A 23,033-nucleotide genomic window follows, 5' to 3' on the forward strand; every position below is an offset into this window, starting at 1 on the left:
GCCGGCCCAATTGGACGCCGACCCAATTCGACGCCGACCCAATTGACCTCCGGGAGAATTGGACGCCTCACAGTTGAATTAAATGCGCAAAGGAATAGACGTACGTAACGATTTGTTGGAGTAAATAAGCAAGTCAGTTAATATGCTTCTATCTTCTCAGTAGTTGTACCTTATACATTTCGCGCTTGACACATTTTTAATATAGATTGAGAATAATTATTATGCCTTATGATGTTTATTAAAAGAAAACAATTCTTCCCTCGCTAAAACTTAAAGATGTGCAAAATCAATTAATTTATTGTCTATACATGGGTACTTATTTATATTTACAACAAATATTTTAAAAAAAGTATAAATGTTTCAGTAGTTTGATTGATAAACTACTTAGGTACTGGGTGCCGGACGAAATCCCGAAGGTCGAAATCCCGAATGCTGAAATCCCGAATGGCCGAAATCCCGAAAAAAAAATACAAACATCAATAATTGCGCAATTTTTGCAAGATACACAAAAACCCATATTTTGTGGAAATATAAAAAAATGTAAAATACAAACATCAATAATTGCGCAATCGTGAAATGCGCAATTTTTGCAAGAGACACAAAATCCATTCGTTCTACAAAATGGTCACTCCTGAAAAAAAAATTGTGCAATCGGAAAATCCATTTTCCGCAAAAAATGGGATTTTTCTCTCTTACAAAAATTGCGCAATTATTGATGTTTGTATTTTTTTAATTTTTCGGGATTTCGGCCTTCGGGATTTCGTCCGGCACCCAGTACCTAAGTAGTTTATCAATCAAACTACTGAAAAATGTATACTTAGCAGATAACTTACTTAATATTTTGCTTGTAATTTCATACTATCTTAAAATACGGATTTATGCATAATAATATACATGTTTACGCTTTATTATAATATTAAGTCGATAAAACGCTGAAATATAATGTTATTTTCATTCTAACATCTAACATTATTTTTAATTTTTGTTGTAAATATAAATAAGTACCCATGTACAGACAATAAATTAATTGATTATGCACATCTTTAAGTTTTAGCGAGGGAAGAATTATTTTCTTTTAATAAACATCATAAGGCATAATAATTATTCTCAATCTATATTAAAAATGTGTCAAGCGCGAAATGTATAAGGTACAACTACTGAGAAGATAGAAGCATATTAAACTGACTTGCTTATTTACTCCAACAAATCGTAACGTACGTCTATTTCTTTGCGCATTTAATTCAACTGTGCGGCGTCCAATCCTCCCGGAGGCCAATTGGGTCGGCGTCGAATTGGGTCGGCGTCCAATTGGGCCGGCGTCCGATTGTACCGGCGGCCAATTACCGGAGGCCAATCGCCGGAGGCCAGTTCGCGGTGCCAAATCGTCCCATTCCCGTAAATACATATTTTTCATTTGAATTGTTTCGTGATTTTTATTGTGCACGAGTAAAAGAAAAATAGGTGTCTATACTTTTTGACGGCCTTAACTATAACCTAGGGTCTACGCCTAGATGATTGATTGAAATAAATCTTTATTGTGATGGATGAAGCGATATTTTATTAATATAGTGAATAGGTATATGACATACAAAACAACTGAAATTCGAATATTTGGAATCGACAAATGTGTGTCATTATTATGTCGGAAGGCTAATGGACCTTTGGACTTACTTTTTCGTCGTCATATCCTCACGTTGGCAACTGCTCCGAGGATCAATAGGTGCGGTGTTCGGGCGTCCGCACACATTGGCGCAATCGTCATACCCATTAATTAATCGGTATATGTCTCCATGATACATGCAGTAACCAATCATGCTGACCTGGAAGCAAAAACACGAACAACGATCAGTCAACACGCAACCTGTCGAAGGCATTGTAAATTCCGTTGCATCTAACCATTGTGATGTCATCGGTACTCGGACTGAAGCTTCTCGAGCACGACAAGATTTGAATGATGAATTAGAATTAGAGAGTTCCGACCAAATCTCTACAACTATAATCTCGACATGTCGAAATCCCGAAATATCAGCAAAGCGATCAAGGTTAATAATTAGATTGGTGGAAAATTAATTACACACTCAGAAACTTCGGTCGGTACCTATCTTGTTTTAACGAGAAAATTTAAAGTTGGTTTCATCTTATGGCAATATTACATCCTCCATAATATCGATGCAAAACCGATCTTAAGTACATATTATATTATTATGTTGAAAGTAAAACGTCAATTGTCATATTTGAGAAATTGTTCAAAAAAGAGCCAATTGTAAAATAATGCAAAAATATTGACTCATTCTCATGTTTTTTTTTTATTATTTTATGATGGTTTAATTTATTATTATCTCAGTCTATTATTTCTAATTTTAAAAAAATACCAAAATAAATAAAGAATAACCATTTTTAACATAAAATACGTATATCATGGCAAATGGATAACAAAAAATAAAAGAGTTAAATGTAAACTCCAATAGAAATGTTATCGAATAATATTTATTTTAATATTATATGTTATTTATCTTCAAAATTAAATATAAGTAATAATATATGAAACCCAGAATTTGGATTTATTCTAGGCTAGATTAGGCCGAGATAGGGCCTGTGATGGCAACAAAAAACCCTTTCTTCACGACAATCACGATGATCTGGTTAAAGCTTTCTTGACAAAATCGTGGCTCATGTCAGACCAAAAGTTTTACACCTCATTGCAACTCAACATGGTATCGTTGCAGAAAGCAGAAAACAGAACCAAATCTACATGTTTCTAGATTCTTGTATCAGTAACTTCTTTATGGAATCGCATTATATAATGATAATCAGTGACGTCCCTAGACAAAATGCCGCCCTCAGGCGGTGCCAAAATGTCGCCACATTTTTTAAATAGGTACAGTACTTTTTATCATCCTTTTATGACTCCAATATCTAAGAAAGGTGTGGTTTGGATATATTACTAACAAGAAATATACCACTAATCTAATTTAAATGGCATCTCTGCTTCAATAGACAATATTGAGAGTCTACGATTTCAGATAGGATATAAAAATATACTTACCTGACAACTTCCAAAACTCGCGAATGACATATTTGGATACATTTTAAATTATGTATGCACGTGTCATTGCTGTTCACAAAAAACGTGAAGTCCAAGGACAACGGAAGTAAACGAGACATCATGAACCCGACAAAAAAAGTTCTCTTAAAACGTTTCCAACCAGTTAGTTGAATTTTTAATGGAAAGATATTTCTGTTATTACCAAGTTTAGGTAGCTATTTCTGTATATACCTAATGATTCTCCTTGATTTGACGTCTTTTGGGTAACTGCCGCCCCCAAGCGACGCTCAATCTGCCCACCCCCACGGGACGTCACTGATGATAATCAATTTTTGGTAATATGATAACTTGTCTTGACATTTCAATATAATGGAAGTCAAAGGCAACTTGATAGAAACATAATGGGTTATATTTTCAACTACCTACTTAAAATATGCCAGGAAAACCAAGCCTTGTTAATTAAAGGAGCGGCATGGTACATAGTCGGTAAAATGCCTACGAATGTTATTTATTAGTCGGCCCTTTCATTTCGCTAAAACCCTACCTACTTTTGTAAACATAAAAAGTGTGCCACTAGAGACACGAATTTTGATTAGTAGAAAAATTGTAACCTCATTTCCAATAGGTATATAATTAAATACCAATCACCCAAGGGTTTTTGTTTACCTGTATAAATAAACTACTATCACAAGGTTAGATTTTTTTAAAATTTCGTTTGTTTGTTTAATTTAATTAGTAAGTTATTAGGTCTCTGTATTAATAACTTTGGACTCTAGATATTTACAAGAAGTCTTGTACGCATTTTGTATTACGAATTTTGAAGGCTGTTCGATTTTCGAATCGAGCCATTGTAGGTACGTGTGAGTATTGGTAAAGAGTTCATCATTTTATTCATCAATTGGCAATCCCAAAAACAAAATGGCGGCTCATATAATGTGTATTTACATAGCCTACATACGCATTTCTGACATTTCTCGGTGTTTTATGAGATTATACATATTAATAAATGAGGCGGCCCTTATAGTACAGTGCGCAGGGAACTCAGAAATAATGGGAACTGAAATACATAACGGGTAAGGCGATAGCAGGTAACGGACTCGAGTAAGGAAGAATCCGGGTTAAACTTACACACGTGTCAAGAATACGTTTTACGTCGAATACTGAAAACTGCTCTCGGTTTATGCATTTACGCTCATTTAATGTTGGTGTATTACACACACTATTGCACGTGCATAATGCGTGCTTCATTTTCGTAGGACACTCAGACATTCAAAACCCTGCCTTGATGCGGCGTATTGAATATAGCCTATCGGTATTCTATTTATTGTCTGTTCTGTGACATCACTTTTTATATACCTAGATATTTCTTAGTGTGTTATGTTTTCAAATTGAACATCTCCTTTGATCATAAAATATATCCATTCAGTGGCGAAGACTCCATACTAGGCGATTATTTAAAGCCTACTAAAATATTTTTTATTTTCATATTGACGTATTTATATAATCACAAATAATAATATATTCAATTTGCCCAAAGACATCTATCGTATAATTATCATAATTGTACGATCTTTTGCCATATTTCAATAAGCTCCATCTATGCTATGGCATCTCTCGAAAGTTTAAAGAAATAAAACACACCGCGATTCGCTTCACATATTGTATAGGATTATTTTAGCGTGAATCGTCGGGTTTTTCAATATGAAGTTTTTTTCTCATAATTTCATAATGTCTGGCGTCCCGCATACAAATCTACAAGCTGTTTTGTTAGCGCTTACATCGCTAGAGCACATTTATTCAAAATAATTAATAAGACGATAATTTAAAAAAATAATTTCTATGGGGCTCAATCACATAAATATGTATTAATTGTTGTTAAACATATAAAATAATTTATCACGTGATTTTTATTTATCTATTAGTTCACTCATTAGACAATTTATATATCTGATATTTTATCTACCTAAGTCTGTGTTATAAATATAGAAGTATTTTAAAATGCCTAGTTTTACGGGTTAAATTATAAATTGTTATGGAACATAACACATACACAACAACGGATATTTTCAAAGATGATAGGTAATATATTTTGAGCGTATGTTACGTTTATAAATGTTTAGGAAAATACATAAGTAATTCAAACCAATTGATTATTTTTATAAACTAATTATAACAAACCAATTAAGCTTTTGAAAATTCATCGATTTAGCGTAGCTATTCATCAGTAATTTAATATTGGGGTATCTTCTTATTTCCCGTAAATCTATCTGACAAGCATGGTTACTCTCACAGCCTACCTCTTTCAAAAAGTCACCCTTCGCCACTCAACTGGTATCCAATAGTGGCAACGGGATACCCGTGAATTACTTAGATACATTCATTGATATTATCTGATTTGCTTATTTAATCTAAAATTTAGATATTGGTTTAGATAATTTTAACTCACCAATGTTTCATAAAATACTAAAGCTTTCTGGTTTTTGAAATTACCAGTTTGAAACTCTTTTTATAGATAGTATGAAAAACAACCGGAGCTTGTTTTTAATTATATGCGAAAAATATGCCCCGCAACTTACGTCCCTACTAGAGACCACTAATGTATTAAAATTTCAGGTGGACGCAAAAAAGTATTTAATTTTAAAAAGAAACATCCATTTACTTTAACCCAGTTGCATTCAAACGGTACACCGTCAGCAATCTTTCAAAGACAGTTCTCTGAAAGAAAATCCTGACTATCATAATAATTCAATGCGATGTACCTATTAACAATCGGAATGATAGATTTGTGTAGTTTGGTGACTTTGGTTACCAGGCGATAACAGAGTGAAAATTGCTACCCCCCATATATCCTAAAGTTTTAGTTTTTTTTTTAATCCTTTATTTCGAAATCAGTACTTTAATTAATTTAAATTTAAATTAAAATGGAAAAATCATTATAGGTATTTACTACTACTCTTATAGAATTCTGTAACTTATTGAATTTTCTGTAGAAGTAATATAGTGTATAAATGTTATAACAATGTTTTAGCTCTCTATATATTCTGAAAATATTTACTTAATTTTAATAATATAGTATATTTAAAATAAATAAAGATACGTCAAAAATATACTATACGATTATATAATACCTACATATTATTATTAGTACAAAGTACCTAGTGACGTCCGTAGACTAAATGCCGCCCCTAGGCAGTGCCAAAATGCCCCCCCTCCCCATTTTTATCATCCTTTCATGACCAAAATAACTAAGAAATGTGTTGTATGGATACATTACTAAAACAATATATACCACAACATCTAATTTAAATGCCATCGCTACTTAAATAGACAATATAGCTAGTTTCCACGGTTTCAGGTAACTATGTACCTATCTATAATTTGCAAATCTGCACGTGTCATTGCTTGTCATCAAGAACGTGGCGTCCAAGGACAACGAAAGTAAGCTAGACATCGCGAACAGCCCTGTTAAACTTTTTATGTTGATTAATAAATTTTGTTCCAACCGTGTACCGATTTCTATATATGCCTAATGATTCTCCTCGATCTGCCGCCCTTCGAGTAACTGCCGCCCCCAAGCGACGCTCAATCTGCCTACCCCCACGGGACGTCACTGATAGTACCTACTTTATCGAGTATTTCTGGGGATGCTCCTCATATACAGCATCTACGGAACACACGCCACTGATTTACAATAAGGGCGCTGTGAAACGAAAAGTTTTGAACATCACTGCGTTGAACACAAAGTTAAAACCCCGTTAAAAACACTCCACAAAGAAAGTGAACATTGACACCATTGCTTATTGGGTCGTGCCCCTATCATAATCGAACATGCCAGTATACAACTATATAAGATCACAAATTATAATAACATTAATGATATACAGTTAATCTAGTCATAGGTGCCGACCAGTAACGTCCCTAGACAAAATGCCGCCCCTATGGAGCGCCAAAATGTTGCTTCATTTGTATACAGTATTTTTTTAATCCTTTCATAACTCCAATATCTAATATGTTCTATGGATACATAAGATACATACTAACAAAATATATAGATACTTACCACTAAAATATACAAAATTAAATTTGTAAATATTTTTTCCCAAAAGTGGGATTATTTTACGTTGGTAAAACAGTGGCTTATTACACATTGCGAACCCGACAAAAAAATTCAGTCCTGTTAAACCTTTTATGATAATTAATACATTTTGTTTCCAACCAGTGAACTGATTTTTTTCAATGGAAAGATAATTTCGTTATTACTAAGTTTTAGTAGCTATTTGTATATATTATACGAAATAATTCTTCTCTATTTGCTGCCCCCAAGCGACGCTCAATCTGCCTACACCCACGGGACGTCACTGGTGCCGACTGTTAAAAGGGTATTTTTCTTCCACAATAATTCCCGTTCACACATAGCGCTATGTTGCCAACTGTCATTTACAAAAACTATGCCAGAAAATAGTAAGGAAATATGCTAGATGGTAGAACAAAATGTCAGATTAGAAAGTTATAATTATTGATATGGTTTTTACGAAAGACTAAACAAAGACTAAAGAAGAATAAATTGTTCACAGCCAAGCACCATTGAATGTACAAAATTTGTTCATTACTAAAATATTGTATGTAACATTAATTTTATTGGTAACATATTAAGTTAATTAAGGCAATCATGTTAATTTTCAAACACATCTGGTGTAATATTCTAGTTTTTTATGAGAAGTTTTAAGCTATTTACAATGTCGATATTATGCCAGATGCAAATTCTGCAAGCTAGATATATGACAGATCTGGAAAAAGGGGCTAAGTCGGAAATGCTGTACATTGTACAAATTAATGTATTAATGATTTTGGACAAATTGCGCAGTCGTGACAACAATATTTTAGGCGCGAATGTTTTATGCTCTGCGATAGGAGCTTACCTTATTTCGTACAAATCAGCAGACTTGCTGAGGTTACGAGACGTAAAGTCCATACGAAAAAAATTCAGAATTATTTCACACATAATCGGAAATTTATTTACGTCGAGACGTCGCGGCGTTTATTATTTAATTTACGGCGCGCTGTGGTATATTTTTAATACCTTTGCAGATTGTTTTGTAAACAGTGTAATACTGTAATACATTCCTACATATACGACATCTCTCGTTGGCAAAATAAATTATTTTTATATAACATAAAATAATGAAGTGATTAAGTATATAAATATGTATGTCAATATGCAATTAAAAATATTTTTCTTAAGAAGGTAGGCCTTTAATAATCGCCTAGTATGGAGTCTTCGCCACTGGTGGGTACCTACCTATATGTTCATATTATCGTAAAAATTAGTATGAACGGTAAATGTAGTGAACAATATATATATTATTGTTATTTTCATTGTCTTAATACATATATTAACACTGATATTAAATAAGTGCGAGACGTTAATGTATATCTTTTGCTTGATGAAAAAATATGTAGTTAGTCGTTTATCTAACTAAATAATGCTAGTCAATTTGTGGCATACCTACTCACGAAAATTTGTTTGCCCTTATTCAAGTTGTTCAAATTTACAAATCACCATTAATCAATATGTCAAAACGCTTTCATTTGAAAGGTGTCTATTTAGAACTTATATAATTTATCATTGGCAGTCCAAACCCAAAATAAAACTAAACGCCCAATTTGTACGTAAGTATATTTATTTTGTTTTTTCTTTTGTTATAAATAATACACTTTATGAATGACAGAGGAAATACTGACTTGTGTCGGTGTCACGAGCGCCATTTCACGAGTTTCATGGGGAAAACATAATTTTCCTAAATTCTATAAGTCGAACATATTAACATTACAAATATCATAACAATGACACTATGGATGGTATGTGGGTAGCAGTGGCGTACGATCCATAGATGCTATAGATGTGGAGAATTCCCGCAAATAATTGATTAAGTAGACGTAGGCAATATGACGTAATAACATTATGTATTTATTGTGCATTTGTATGGTAAATTTTCCTTGACTTTCTTCTAAAGATTCCATTAAAGATTCTATATTAGAAATGTTACGTTTATCTATATCATTTATGTTCAGAATATCACAGGATACATACCTATCACTCTGTAATATCACACACTTTAATACTCCATCCATGGCCCCCATATCCTGAAGCGGGCCCCCAGGCCAGGATCTTTGTCGGGCCCCCCTACCTATCGCTGGGGTTAAAAGCAGTGTGACGCTCTACAGAAACTTTTTCCAAATGGTGTTCCAGGTAAAATTAAGGGTACATATTCAGTGTATTTTTAGCGATTTTTTTGTATTTTTCAATCCACTTGAGTTTTGAAATTTTCGAATATCGACATACAATAATCAAAAATCGCTTCACACAATCACATATTATTTAAAAATGTTAATCTTAAAAGTAAAACAGCGCCGCAGGCGACTTTTTGACCATTAGAGCAAATTTGTGATGTGTTTTTATCTCATTTATAAGGTAGTCGCGCCACGCGGGGCCCCCTCAGAGCCCTGTCAGCCCCCCCCCCCCTTGTGGGGGCCATGACTCCATCGGCCATCCGATAAGAATCGATTAATTGTAAAGCCCTATAAATAATAATAATAAAATCTATGGGAAATAAATTAATTAAGTTTTAATTTAAATGAAAGGAGCTGTTTATAAATTCTGATTACTTTGCGTAGAGACGTCACTAGCCATCATAGTACCGTTATTTTCTCTAAAACTAAGTATAATTTAATAATTTATAAAGAAATATAAAATTGAAGATCTTACCAATCCTATGATAAATAACGTCATCACTACGAGGGAGATAATATCAGTGCACGATCTGCTTTTGGCTGATATAACCTCCATATTCTCCGGGGGCCCTTCATCGCCGCTGCTTCTTTTGAAAAACTGTAAATGAAATACATTATATTATAATATATATGAGTACCTACGCATGCTAGGTCTGATTGTAGCGAGACTTAAAAAGCTTTTGGGGGATTTTTTTAGAGACACTGAGAGAGGCTTTAATGATTTTTGCATAGGGGTCCAAAATTTAATCAAATCAACAGAATGAGTCAACATATAGTGTATTTATCTCACGTAGTAGAAACCCTCACAGTCCAACGCGTAAGGCACCAGATTCTTACACGGAATTTCAATATTCGATTCCTGGTGAAGTCACAATACATTATGTGATTTTCTGTAGCATGGGTAGGTATTTTTGTAATTATATCACTACTATTACTATTCTAACGTTTCACTACCTGTACTATACTCGAACAACATCTTCTTGGCTACCTGTTAAAACTGTGAACGAACAAGCTCCTCCCATTTAGTCGACAACAGTGCCTTCAGGTTTTTGCCTAAATCTTCATGTCGGAGAACACTGCAATAGGGTTTCGTGGCCTGTTGTGTTTTAAAAAAATCAAACGGAAAACTGGTCTGCATACATGGTCGGTGGCATAGGGACACATTCAAAATCATAAATTACCAATAGTAATAATTATAAGCCAGTGAGAGTCATAGCATAGCAATACATGGATACTTCTTTCTACACCCAAATGTAAACGGTAAACTTGTTCAGTCAATATAAATAAACGCAATTATTATTTTATTGTTTTTATTCACCTGTATTTTAATGATACAAATTGGTACGTGGGTACCAAAATTCTAACATAATACTTTTGTAGGTATGTGTTTGAATTTAAATCGCATTCGATTTAGATCACATAATTTCAATTTATTAACATCATATGGTTATTAATACTTTTAAAAGTACATTTTCCAAAGACATGCGTCATTAAAAATTGATTGAACTAATGGTTATGTGAGTTGTTCTACACCAGACATATTGGTTTCATCATCACTCGATACTTCACGTTTTTTGGGTAGACGAAAAATTTACGTTTTTTTAATAATCCCTTACGTCTAGTAAAGATTTAATTACGACCATTGTCATAATATATATTTAATATATTGGTAAATCTTTCGTTTAAGTATAATTATTTATAGTTATGTTACGCCGAATGTGCGAAATTGACTATTACATGAAATGGGCAAAATTTTGTTTAATTCATGTAATAGTCAAGCCCGTTGCCTTATTCATGAATTAGATAAATTATCTGCCGAGAGTGTGAATTCGCCAGGGTATGGAATTCTTAAACTGTCAACATGACAGTAGAAAAAGTAAATTTAATACGGATGGTTTTATTACCTAGTTATAATTGGAGATAATATAATATTATTATTATTAGGTTAGGTTAGGTTTGGTTTTGTAATTCTGAATTCAACTGAATGTCCATTTTGAGGTTAGCTAACAAGTTAGTGTCAACAAACTAGGTATCAAATAATTCTTCCGTTATCATTTATTATAGTTCTAGATTTTTTTTTGGGCATAGTAAATGGATATGAACGTCATTGTAGTTATTGATTGGTTTATTTATATATAATCAAATCAATGACATTTGACACATTTGGTTAGTTTGATTAGTTGCAAAAGACACCACCGGAGCGCGACCATCTATTTTGACCAATGCATGAGCATTTGACACATTTGGTTTAGTTGCAAGAAACATCACCGTAGCGCTACTATCTAATTTGCCCAATGCATGAACTAGGCAGAAAAATTACTGCCGAATTCACGCACTTGGCGGATATGTTGCCTAATTCATGAATAAGGCAACGGGCTTGCATTTTTCATGATTTAGGCAAAATTTTGCCCATTTCATGTAATAGTCAATTTCGCACATTCGGCGTAACAGTAATATAGTTGGCACTTTTTCAATCATTATTAAGGGGGATTACATCAATAATTGTGATTTTATAGAGACATCTATAACCCAAATTACGAAGCATAATATACATAACGTATTATTAGAATATAATTCCAATTATAACCCAATATGAATTAACCTTCGAGGCATGATAACTAGATGTCACTGTAATTAGTAATCAATTTGATTGGTGATACATAAATAAATATAAGTAATATCATGTAAACTTACTAAAACACGAATAAATATTACGTGCCAATGAATAATTATCAACAGTGTTGTAAGAAAAGTTATATTATTGTAGTAATAATACCTATATACTATATTTTTTATTTCAAAATATTCATACGAAGAAAAAAATAAATAAAATAACAGGTACCTACATTGTATTTCTAAATTAAGTAGGTAGGCACTACTTTCATAAAAACACCACAAAATTTTTCAAAACTAATTACAGTCAATAATTAATTTTGATAAAATAATTTATTATAAATCGGATAATAATTAGCTAGTACCTATTTAGTGTAGGTACCTACAGCTATTTGGAGGAGAAAGATTGTTTGTAATCAACTAAAATAAAGTCATAATAATTCACAAACATTTTAAACAATTTTTATTGTACAAATATATAAGTACCTCATCTTTATTCTCGGGCACAGGTTCCACACTATTGCTCGCACTGAGGCAGGTGCCCATTTTCAAAGTTTCCAACTTTTCATTCTACATTAATAAGATAAAAAAAACACTTATTTACACATATTATTATTAAAATAACGGTATACACATATGATTAAAATATGTAATTTAAAAATACATATTTATTTTTTTGGTTAAAACTTTCCAAGAGTATATTCGAAATTCGATTGTTGGGTTTATGAAGATTTAAAAAAAGAATTTTGTTATGTACCTAGGTATATTATTATTTATGTGTACCTAACAATGAATTGATACTAGTTAAAAATATGAAGTATGTTATGAAATGTGTTTATCATGACAAGACAATGAATATTGATTGCGTCTAGCGGAAATTACAGACAACCCTTATTGGCCAACGCTCTCGGTGGACTGTAAACAATATTATTTTTATGTCGGTTTGTCAAAGTTGTACGCGTTACCATGGTGACACTACTCGATGATAGTATAAAGATAAAGGTGCGGTTACGTAGATATAACTCATGTGCACCAAAATGTCGTCCTACATCACGAAATAGATTTATGTGTTTATAATAAACTACATTATATAAATTTCAGATAAGAAGTATCTGTAGGTATTATAGTAGTTTCCTTATTGTATTGGAACTTACAGCGCTCGAAATGGAAAATTTTACGAACCGGAGCGCTTGATAATTTTCAGAAAATATTAACATATTTATCTAATTATATGTAAGTACATTTTATAAAAAGTGTTTTCGATTTTTTGTCATAATATGGCCTATCTAGCTCAAACGGTTATTTTATTTCTTATTTTATTACTTATTCTCTGTATTTTTATTTAAAAAAATTATTAACACTTATTTTATGTCATGTCATGAACGCTTCGAATTTATAATTTGTTATGTTCATTATATGTAAAATAAATAAATTTGATTGATTGATTGATTGATAATTTTTTCACGAGATGGAGCAACAATTTTGGGGATTTCAAGAACCGGAACGGCGCTCCGGTCTATTTCGGGCCCTGAACACAATAGAGGCGTATAATTAAGTGTGTAATTTGAATAATGTAGGTATTTTAAAATGTGAAATATCTGGAACTTCCGGTTATACTCGGTCAGAACCAAATGTTGCATGTTCAATGCCTGCATTGTGGCGGTGCTACTATACGCAGTGACGTCCTGTCGGGGTAGGCAAATTGAGCGTCGCTTGGGGGCGGCAGTTACTCGAAGGGCGGAAAATCGAGGAGAATGATTTTTGGTATATAGAAATAGCTACCTAAACTTAATAACGAAAATATCTTTCCATCAAAAAAATTAGCTCACTGATTGGAAATAAAATGTATTAATTAACATAAAAGGTTTAACAGGACTGTAATTTTTTGTCGGGTTCGCGATGTATAGTTTACTTCCGCTGCCCTTTGACGTCATTGGTGACCAGCAATGACTCGTGCAGATTTATGAATTATATTTGAATTATAGGTAGGTACATACTTACCTGATTAATTTATATAAATACTTTTGCCAGTCATCGCGAGTTTTTCAAGTTGTCAGGTGTATTTTTAAATGTATCTGAAACCGTGGACTCGCAATACTGTATATTGAAGTAGAGATGGCATTTAAATTAGTGGTATATAATATTTTGTTAGTAATGTATCCATACAACACATTTCTTAGATCGTTGCGTCATGAAAAGATGATAGAAAATACTGTATAAAAAATGGGGCGGTATTCTGGCACTCCCTAGGGGCGGCATGTTGTCTAGGGACGTCACTGACTATACGGTAGTGTTTCATGGCACCTTACGAGCAACCGTATGTTGAGCTTCGACAACAGGTGGTTGCGGCGGATACTGGGTATGTGGTAGTATGTCCTTAAGGGGGGACATGCTCGTCGAAGGTCAAAATTGAGTTTTTATTGTATATTCAAACCATGATCCTGGACACTCCTTAAACGTTGTAGATGATCTATTTATATAATTTTGAAGCCTTATTATCCTTTATAGTTATTTTAAACATTTGATGACTGCATGAAGTATTTTTGTTACATAAAATAGTATTCTTTTAAACCTCTCGCTCTAATGTTTTAGAATATAGTCATATTTCGGTACATAACTGTGCAGTGGTGTTAAGATTTTTTACATGTATTAATTTTTAAACGTATTTATAAAACCATTAGCATAATTTATTACGAGATAATTTTTGTAAAATATTCACGATAAAAAATTATATTGATAATCTCTGTGATCCCAAATTTGACAAGAATTAGGCATTTTATTATTCAAAAAATCGGCAAGAATAACACATTTCAAGATGATTCTAAAGATATTTATTATAAGCTATGTCTTTGACCATTCAAGTGTGATAAACATCTTATGAATAATGATTGCTTTATAATAATTATTGACCTAAGAATAAGGTAGTGTTTTTTTGAAATACGCCATTTCTTTTGTCATTCCCCAGTGGTTAAGCTACAACATACGGCCGTAGCCATAAATTAACAAACTATAATTGAAGTAGGGAGTAAAATGATATTAACGCGCGTGTTTGAACATGTACCGTTTAAAAAAAAATTAAAAAAAATTCGGTTAGGTACATGTTCAAACACGCGCGTTAACATAATTTTACTCCCTACTTTAATTATAGTTTGTCATTTTATGGCTACGGCCGTATGTTGTAGCTTAACCACTAGGGAATGACAAAAGAAATGGCGTATTTCAAAAAAACACTACCTTATTCTTAGGTCAATAATTATTATAAAGCAATCATTATTCATAAAATGTTTATCACACTTGAATGGTCAAAGACATAGCTTATAATAAGTATCTTTAGAATCATCTTCAAATGTGTTAATCTTGCCGATTTTTTGAATAATAAAATGCCTAATTCTTGTCAAATTTGGGATCACAGAGATTATCAAAATAATTTTTTATCGTGAATATTTTACAAAAATTATCTCGTAATAAATTATACTAATGGTTTTATAAATGCGTTTAAAAATTAATAAATGTAAAAAAATTTAACACCACTGCACAGTTCTGTACCGAAATATGACTATATTCTAAAACATTAGAGCGAGAGGTTTAAAAGAATACTATTTTATGTAACAAAAATACTTCATGCAGTCATCAAATGTTTAAAATAACTATAAAGGATAATAAGGCTTCAAAATTATATAAATAGATTATCTACAACGTTTAAGGAGTGTCCAGGATCATGGTTTGAAAATACAATAAAAACTCAATTTTGACCTTCGACGAGCATGTCCCCCCTTAAGACGAGTAATGAAGAGATAAGAAAGCGAACGTGCAACCTGTAGTCACATCTACAACGAAGACGCGACGTTGGAGCTGGCTCAGCCATGTCTACGGATGCCTAAATACCCAATATTTTCTTCAAACCAAACGGATTCTAGCGTCCGGTAAGATCGCTAAATACACCCGCAGAGTGTATATAACGCAACTACGGGATGCTGGCATTACACGATGTAAGAAGGCTGACAAGAGTGACAAGCGATAAAGATTCTTGGGGGCACTGCGTATTATCCATATTCACCTCCCAAGGTGCTGTACCTAAGCAAATAATTAAGTATAGGTATCCCTAATAGCTTTGAGCCCTTTAGTGTAATGCACCTGACTAGTAATAAGAAAGCTTCAGCTGGATCAAAAAATATAGGTAAGTATGTATTACAGTTTTATATTTTATGAGTTTGTAAGCTGTTATCTACGCTGAACCATTGTGACAATGACTGTAGTTTTTAATATTAATATGTACCTACCCATATTCATATTATTATTACAAAATAATCTCATTCGCAAAGCCGTCCACCTGTACTTTAACGTCCAACCTCTTTGGTCATACGCTTTCAGTATTATACTCGTATTTACATTCAGATGCAACACGTAATTTTCTATTGATTGTTTTTTTTATTACCGTTTCATCCATAACGAACGATTCATTTACTGTTATTTCCATTGTGACACTGTATGGTGAAAAGTAAGTGAAATTGAATAAAAGTTTCATGAAATAAACTGATTTGAATTGTGAGATGAAAATGAAAACATCTGCGTATGTTATGAAAACGAACAAGGAGGCTGGGCATGTGCGCGCGCCGAATTTCAAAGTTTTTAAAGCAATATTATTATAAACGCATTCTAGCCACACACAATCATAAAAGGCGAGATATATTTGTAATTTATTAATTTTGCAAAGCTATAAAAACCAATTTATAAATATTATTATTCCTATAAAAATATTATAAAATCAATCGCTGTCCCATAATCTTGCCATCGATATGATTTTAATCAAAATTTGATTTTATAAAAAACCATAAATTATGTAGGTGCCCACATACATTCTTTAAAATAATAGTGGACTCCTCTCCTCAATCTCTTTGAGAACACAATTTATTTCCCTGCAGTGGTACCAAATATTTAAAAGTTATTCGAATTTCAATTTTGGTGACCCAGCTAAATGCTGGATACTTGAACCACTAAACTTGGACTTTATATTTTTTTAAATTTCAGATACCTACCTACTTATGGATCGGCAGTTTTTTTGTTGTCTTTTCACGTACATTATTATCAATGACATTGATTGTCAAGTTTTTATGCACAACCTGACTGCGTCTGCTTAAAGAAAATAGTAAAATATTTTGTCACATAGTTGCACTATTTTGAATAGTTTTTTTTTAATTTTTTGCTGATATAGTACGTGAGATATTTGATTTTGAATTCTTTGATAACCGTTAAGTTAAACCATCTAAAAAAATATAACTTTTTTATATATTTGTCCATTATTGGCTTACCTACGTTTGTGCACGTGCTTTTTTGTTTTCGAGTTTATATCATGGGAGACATACCTACCTATATGTTTTTTTAATTTAGTGACAGAAAAAACTTCGAATTATCAACTGTTACTTCTTTTGAGTGCGTTCGATTGTGCATAGTTAGTGCACGTTTGTACACGCGTTTTTTCGTTTGTCCACTCACATTGCGGGTTATTTGAATTTCATTTTGGGTGACTCAGCTAAATGCTGGATACTTGTGTCACTAAATTTGGTTTTTTAAATTTTTAACATTTGTGCGTCAGTAGTGACGTAAATGCACGATTTTATTTTTCTTTTTTACATATACCTACCTATTCAGTGCGCTATTTGATTTTTAAGTTTGTTTGCAAAACCTGACTACGTGGGTTATAAAATTTTGTTTTAGTAAAATCTCTTGTCGCATAGGTAAGTACCTAGTGCGCGTTTCTGCATACTTTTTTTTTTTTGCTCATAGTGCTTGAGATATTTGAAATGAAATATTTTATGAACGTTAAATAGTACCACCCAACAAGCTTTTTTAAGCCAGCGCTCCATTGGCACGCAAGTCAGACGATTTACAGTCTTCGGTCATTTTTTTCGCGTCTAGCACCCCAGATCTGCGGACTTTTTAATCCGCAGACCTCGCTGGATTTCAAACATGTTTGATATTTTACTCTCCGAGTTGCCAGACTTCGTCCGTCGAGCACTATGCAAATTCGATTTGAAATAATTACGCGATCGGACCGAAAAAAAATCTGTAATTGTTTTAAACATTTTCATTGATTAATTTGTTAATTTACACATTAGAAAATGAGAGATTTATCAATTATTTTTTTTATTTGTATTTATGAAAATCATAAAATGAAACGTAAAACTTGTGTTGTTTTCACTGCTATATTATTTTATGCAAGTCTAGATATAAATAACACAAAATTATAGGATTATCGGAAGACATTACGGGTTTCGCAACGTTTGACTTTTGACAGCTCGACTTTTTTATTCGTTCGTTGATCAGTAGCAGAGCATAACAAATCGGACGATTTTAGGCCTACCGCGCATGGACGATTACATAACCGGCCGGTAGCATTCGGACAATCGTTGGTTTGCTCGCGCATGATCCAAATTATTACCGGCCGGTATGTTTGAGCGCGCATGGCGTGATATAGATCGGATGCAATGCGCACGCATTGAAGATATGCGTCCGCACCGAAAAATGGCGGACGCATAAGAAACGTCAAAATGGATTTTGTAGAGCTTATATTATATAATATATAGAGGTTTTGTATAGATTATCAAACTGTTTTAAAATGTGGGTGTATATATTATTAATTTATGAAGAAAGAAACTGAAAAAAATGGGACTGGTACGCGCATGCAAAGCCAATAAGTACGCATCGATGAACTGTCAAGTCAAATGTGGATCTCATAACGGTTCGATGTATGCGTGTGCTCCATACGACCGCGTCACTTGTGCGTGCATGTATGAGTGCACTCTCGGCCGGCCATGGCTTGTCATGCGCGGGCTCACATTTAATAGCATTGCCAATGGGACCCCGGCCGGTTCGAATCGGTGTAAAATTTTGTGTCTGAACACAGATTTTCAATTCGGCCGTTCGCTCGATCGTCCATGTGCGGGGTTGCATTGCAATACGATAGTTACAACTCCTCGATTGTTGACCGTACGATAGTAAATCGTTCATGCGCGGTAGGCCTAAGGCCTAGCGCGCATGGCGCATACCGGCATAACCGGCCATTCGGACAATCGTTGGTTTGCTCGCGCATGATCCAAATTATTACCGGCCGATATGTTTGAGCGCGCATGGCGTGATATAGATCGGAGGCAATGCGCACGCACTGAAGATATGCGTCCGCACCGAAAAATGGCGGACGCAATATAAGAAACGTCAAAATGGATTTTGTAGAGCTTATATTATATATATATAGCGTATATATAGGTCCATTTACCCCAATGTTAAAACTCCAACTTTTTTTGGTGCGTTCGTTTGTGCATCGTTATGCCGGCGCTCCATTGGCACGCAAGTCAGACGATTTACAGTCTTCGGACTTTTTTTTCGCGTGGAGCACCCCAGGTCTGCGGACTTTTTAATCCGCAGACCAGGCTCGTTGGATTTCAAACATGTTTGATATTTTACTCGCCGAGCCGCTGAAATTCGTACGTTCACCACGCTTTACCGTCACATTATTTATATCTATGCCGACGGACGACAGCGCCATATATTAGTCTATGAGCGCCATCATTATTTTACTGTCATTCAAAGTGTTCGGACATCGAAAACAACAATGGTAGATCTACGAGTGCATTCGAAAAGTTTCTTGGAAGATTTTATTAGTTGTTTTAAAGACAACCCGTCGTTGTGGAAGACGACAAGAATCGTGATGCCAAGTCCTTGGCGTATGCGGAACTTTTGGAAATATTAATCAAGGTGGAGCCGCAGGCAACGGTCAACGATGTCAAAAAGAAAATACAGACATTGAGGTCGGGTTACAGAAAGGAGAGAAATAAAGTAAGGACATCATATCGAAGCGGAGCCGGCACAGACGCAGTATATCTACCCAAACTGTGGTACTATAAAAATTTGGAGTTCTTGAACGACCAAATGGAAGGTACGTGGGAATGCTTTAAAGCTATTTATTATTCACGTGCAGATTATGAAATTGTCGTAGCTCTGAAAGTGACATCGCATTAGATTAGCTACTATTAAGCAATTAAAACATACAGCTATGAATCATTTCTAGTCACAATAAAATTACTTATTCTTTGCTGAGGTAGGTAATAAATAATAATAATATATAGGTACGAGGGAATGCTTTAAAGCTATTTATTATACACGTGCAGACTATGACATTGTCGTAGCTCTGAAAGTGACATCGCATTAGATTAGCAACTATTAAGCAATTAAAACATACAGCTATGAATCATTTCTAGTCACAATAAAATTACTTATTCTTTGCTGAGGTAGGTAAGAAATAATAATATATAGGTACGATCATGGCGGTGGAAGCGCGGCTTAAGCGTTGGCTTATTGAGTCGTGGTCGGGTCCCAGGTTCAAATCCTGGGTCTGACAAGTACACATTGAATTTCAATTTGTGTATGAGTCAGAGTATGGACCTAATATGTTGAGCAAGTGGCTGACATCCATTTCTCGTAAAAACAAAATCTGTCAATACAAACCTCCACTCCGTGGAGGTCCATATTATGATCGGACATGGTCGAAAGAAGAAGAAAATAAATGATCATGAAATCAAAAATCGCTCGAGTTAGGTTCTTTCAGAGACAATCAATAAATCGTCAATCATCAATCAAAATTAATGGTACAGTTTGGTTATGAGGAATACAGCGGAAAACACATTTTGAAAATACCTGATATACTGGATTACACCAATTATACCAATATAAATAATCATATCAATATTAACCGTATGAAGGAATGGGTACTTAGGGGAGAGATAATAAAAAACAAGTTTGAGTATTATGTTGTATTTTAACAATTTACATTTTGTTTTACAGAATCGAGCTCAATATCCAGCATGGCGGACGATTTGGAAAACATGTCTCCTGATGAGAGTTACTCCAACTCGTTAAACAACGAAGATTGTATTGAGGTAAAACATTTTAACTAAACTGTTACATTGGTTTAATTTATCTATTGCTTATCATACTTTCTTGCCATGTGACAGAGTATTAAAATATTTTTCAAAATCTCCTCGCGCTTTCTTAGCATTGGCAGTCGAGTTCCGATTAGTCGTTGCTTCCAAAGGCGCTAAGGTGTCCTGTAACCTCAGTCCGAGCTCTATTAAACCTGTCTCAGGATTTTCCCTATCAAGGTCATGAGAAGGAGTATAAGAATGTGTTGATTTGCGACGAAGAAAGGTGTGCAGCACACAGCAAGCTAATACAACTGTATTGATATTTTCAATTTTCATGGTTATTGGAGCTTGAAAAATGCGGAATCTAGCAGCTAAAATGCCAAAAACATTTTCTATAATTCGCCTGGCTCTGCATGTCCGATAATTATATATTATTTTACTGTGATTTAATTGCCTTTGTGAATACGGCTTTAAGAAATCGTTACGTAATGCAAAGGCTTCATCGCCAATGGCAGTGCATCAGAATTAGCAGTAGGTTTTTTTTGTGCAGGTATTTTTAATCTGCCTTCGTCTAAACGTTTGAAAAAAATAGATTTTCTCAGTACGCCTCCATCAGAAATACGTCCATTTGTTCCAACATCAACATAAATAAATTCATAATTAGCATTTGCAATCGCCATCAAAACAATGCTGTGGAAATGTTTGTAATTATAAAAGTGGGAGCCGGCGCCTGCAAGTGGCACATTGCAATGTGTTTCCCATCAACTGCGCCCAGGCTATTTGGAAATTGCCATTTACTATTAAATTCTTCTGCAATCGTCTCCATTTCTTCGTGCGTATCAGGGAACTGCAACAAAAAATAATCAATATTTTATTTACAGATAGAATATTCGCCTTCAACATCAACGTTGTCGACTACTCCAAGGTCGAATCTTAATAGAGCACCAGAATCCCCATCGTTCAAACGAAAAAAATCGAATGATAGCGCCAACAAAGTGTTAGAATTAATCACCGACAAACTAAGCAAGACTGAAGATGAATTTGATGTTTTTGGCAAAATGATGGCCATGAAACTACGATCGATGTCACAGGGACAAAGATTGCTGGCCGAGAAGCTGATGCATGAAGTTGCCTTTATGGGACAAAGTGACAAAATAATGCCAGCAACTACTGTTCATACTCAACCAGTTTATCGTATATTAAGCAAAAATGTACAAAAGCCGGTATAATAAATTAATGTTTTTTGTGTGAATAAATATCTTGTAAAATATTTGTTTTTTTGTTTGTTTTTTATGCCTATAAACCTTAAGGCTTAAGCGATACAACAAATGGTAAATATTTGAGTTATGTTAGCATACCTATATTATTATGTGGCCTCATTTAGAAATCAAATTCCATGCTTGCTTTTCGAAGAATATGACTAGTATTACAATACATTCAACAGGAATAATTAAGTAGCTTGCTTACAGCCTATATGGAGAGTCCTGGCTAGGTACAGAATTCTAACGGTCTATTGAATATTTAGCATGTCAACGATGGCCTTATTTGAGACTATATATATACCTATCTCAAATGCATCTTGTCTGTCATTCTTATGCTGTTGCCGTCTATGAGTTATATAGGTAAAACAATCCACTAAACGTTCACTTTATAAGACCAACCGACGTCTACTTGTTAATTATATATTTGTAAATTTGCCCAACTTTATTAGATGACGTATAATATAATACACACCTTGAAATATTCTCCTTTCAAAACGTCAATGATGACTTGGCAAGTTTCGGGAATTATCTTGCCCAGAGTTTGTCTTCCAATCGCAGTTCTATAATGCAAGTCAGTGAACGTTCCGCCGGCAGTCAAAAATCGCAGGGTTGCACATAATCTATCATGAGGAGAAATAGCTTCCCTCATAATAGTATTTTTTTTTAATAAATGGGGAGACCAAATTATACAGTTCTGTGTACCTATACATCCTCCGACATTCGCAAATAATTGCGGAAATCGCTCGGTTGCAAACGCAATTCTCATATTAAATTTGTGTGGGATAATGTCGTTCGTTTCCTTAACCATTGTTTCACCCAGTATTTGTGTACCCTTTGCTTCGTTATTAGATTATCTGCCACCCAATAACCCAAAAAACACAAAACGTCGGTATCATTTAACGC

The 23,033-nt window shown here is 33.9% G+C and overlaps 2 protein-coding genes across 2 annotated transcripts in view; one reads left to right on the forward strand and one right to left on the reverse strand.

Annotated features, from left to right (window-relative positions):
* LOC147063487 (choline transporter-like protein 1) overlaps window positions 1-12,665 on the reverse strand; it is a 35,628-nt gene extending 22,963 nt beyond the window's left edge. The window contains exons 1-3 of the mRNA XM_085959918.1: window positions 12,437-12,665; window positions 9,813-9,935; window positions 1,672-1,820 (exon numbers count right to left, since the gene is read on the reverse strand). Coding sequence (XP_085816044.1) covers window positions 1,672-1,820; window positions 9,813-9,935; window positions 12,437-12,496 — 332 coding nt within the window. The 5' untranslated portion in view covers window positions 12,497-12,665. The remainder of the gene's footprint in view (window positions 1-1,671; window positions 1,821-9,812; window positions 9,936-12,436) is intronic.
* A 6,858-nt stretch (window positions 12,666-19,523) lies between these two features.
* On the forward strand, window positions 19,524-22,995 carry LOC147063488 (uncharacterized). The gene is made up of 3 exons (XM_085959944.1): window positions 19,524-19,883; window positions 20,789-20,883; window positions 21,750-22,995. Exons 1-3 carry the CDS (start codon window positions 19,877-19,879, stop codon window positions 22,095-22,097), a joined length of 450 nt encoding a protein of 149 aa, XP_085816070.1. The 5' UTR covers window positions 19,524-19,876; the 3' UTR covers window positions 22,098-22,995.
* The last annotated feature ends 38 nt before the right edge of the window (window positions 22,996-23,033 follow it).

This window comes from Rhyacophila brunnea, unplaced genomic scaffold (assembly GCF_057557595.1).
Source record: "Rhyacophila brunnea isolate RB1 unplaced genomic scaffold, BYU_Rbru_1.0 scaffold_9, whole genome shotgun sequence".
NCBI lineage: Eukaryota > Metazoa > Arthropoda > Insecta > Trichoptera > Rhyacophilidae > Rhyacophila > Rhyacophila brunnea.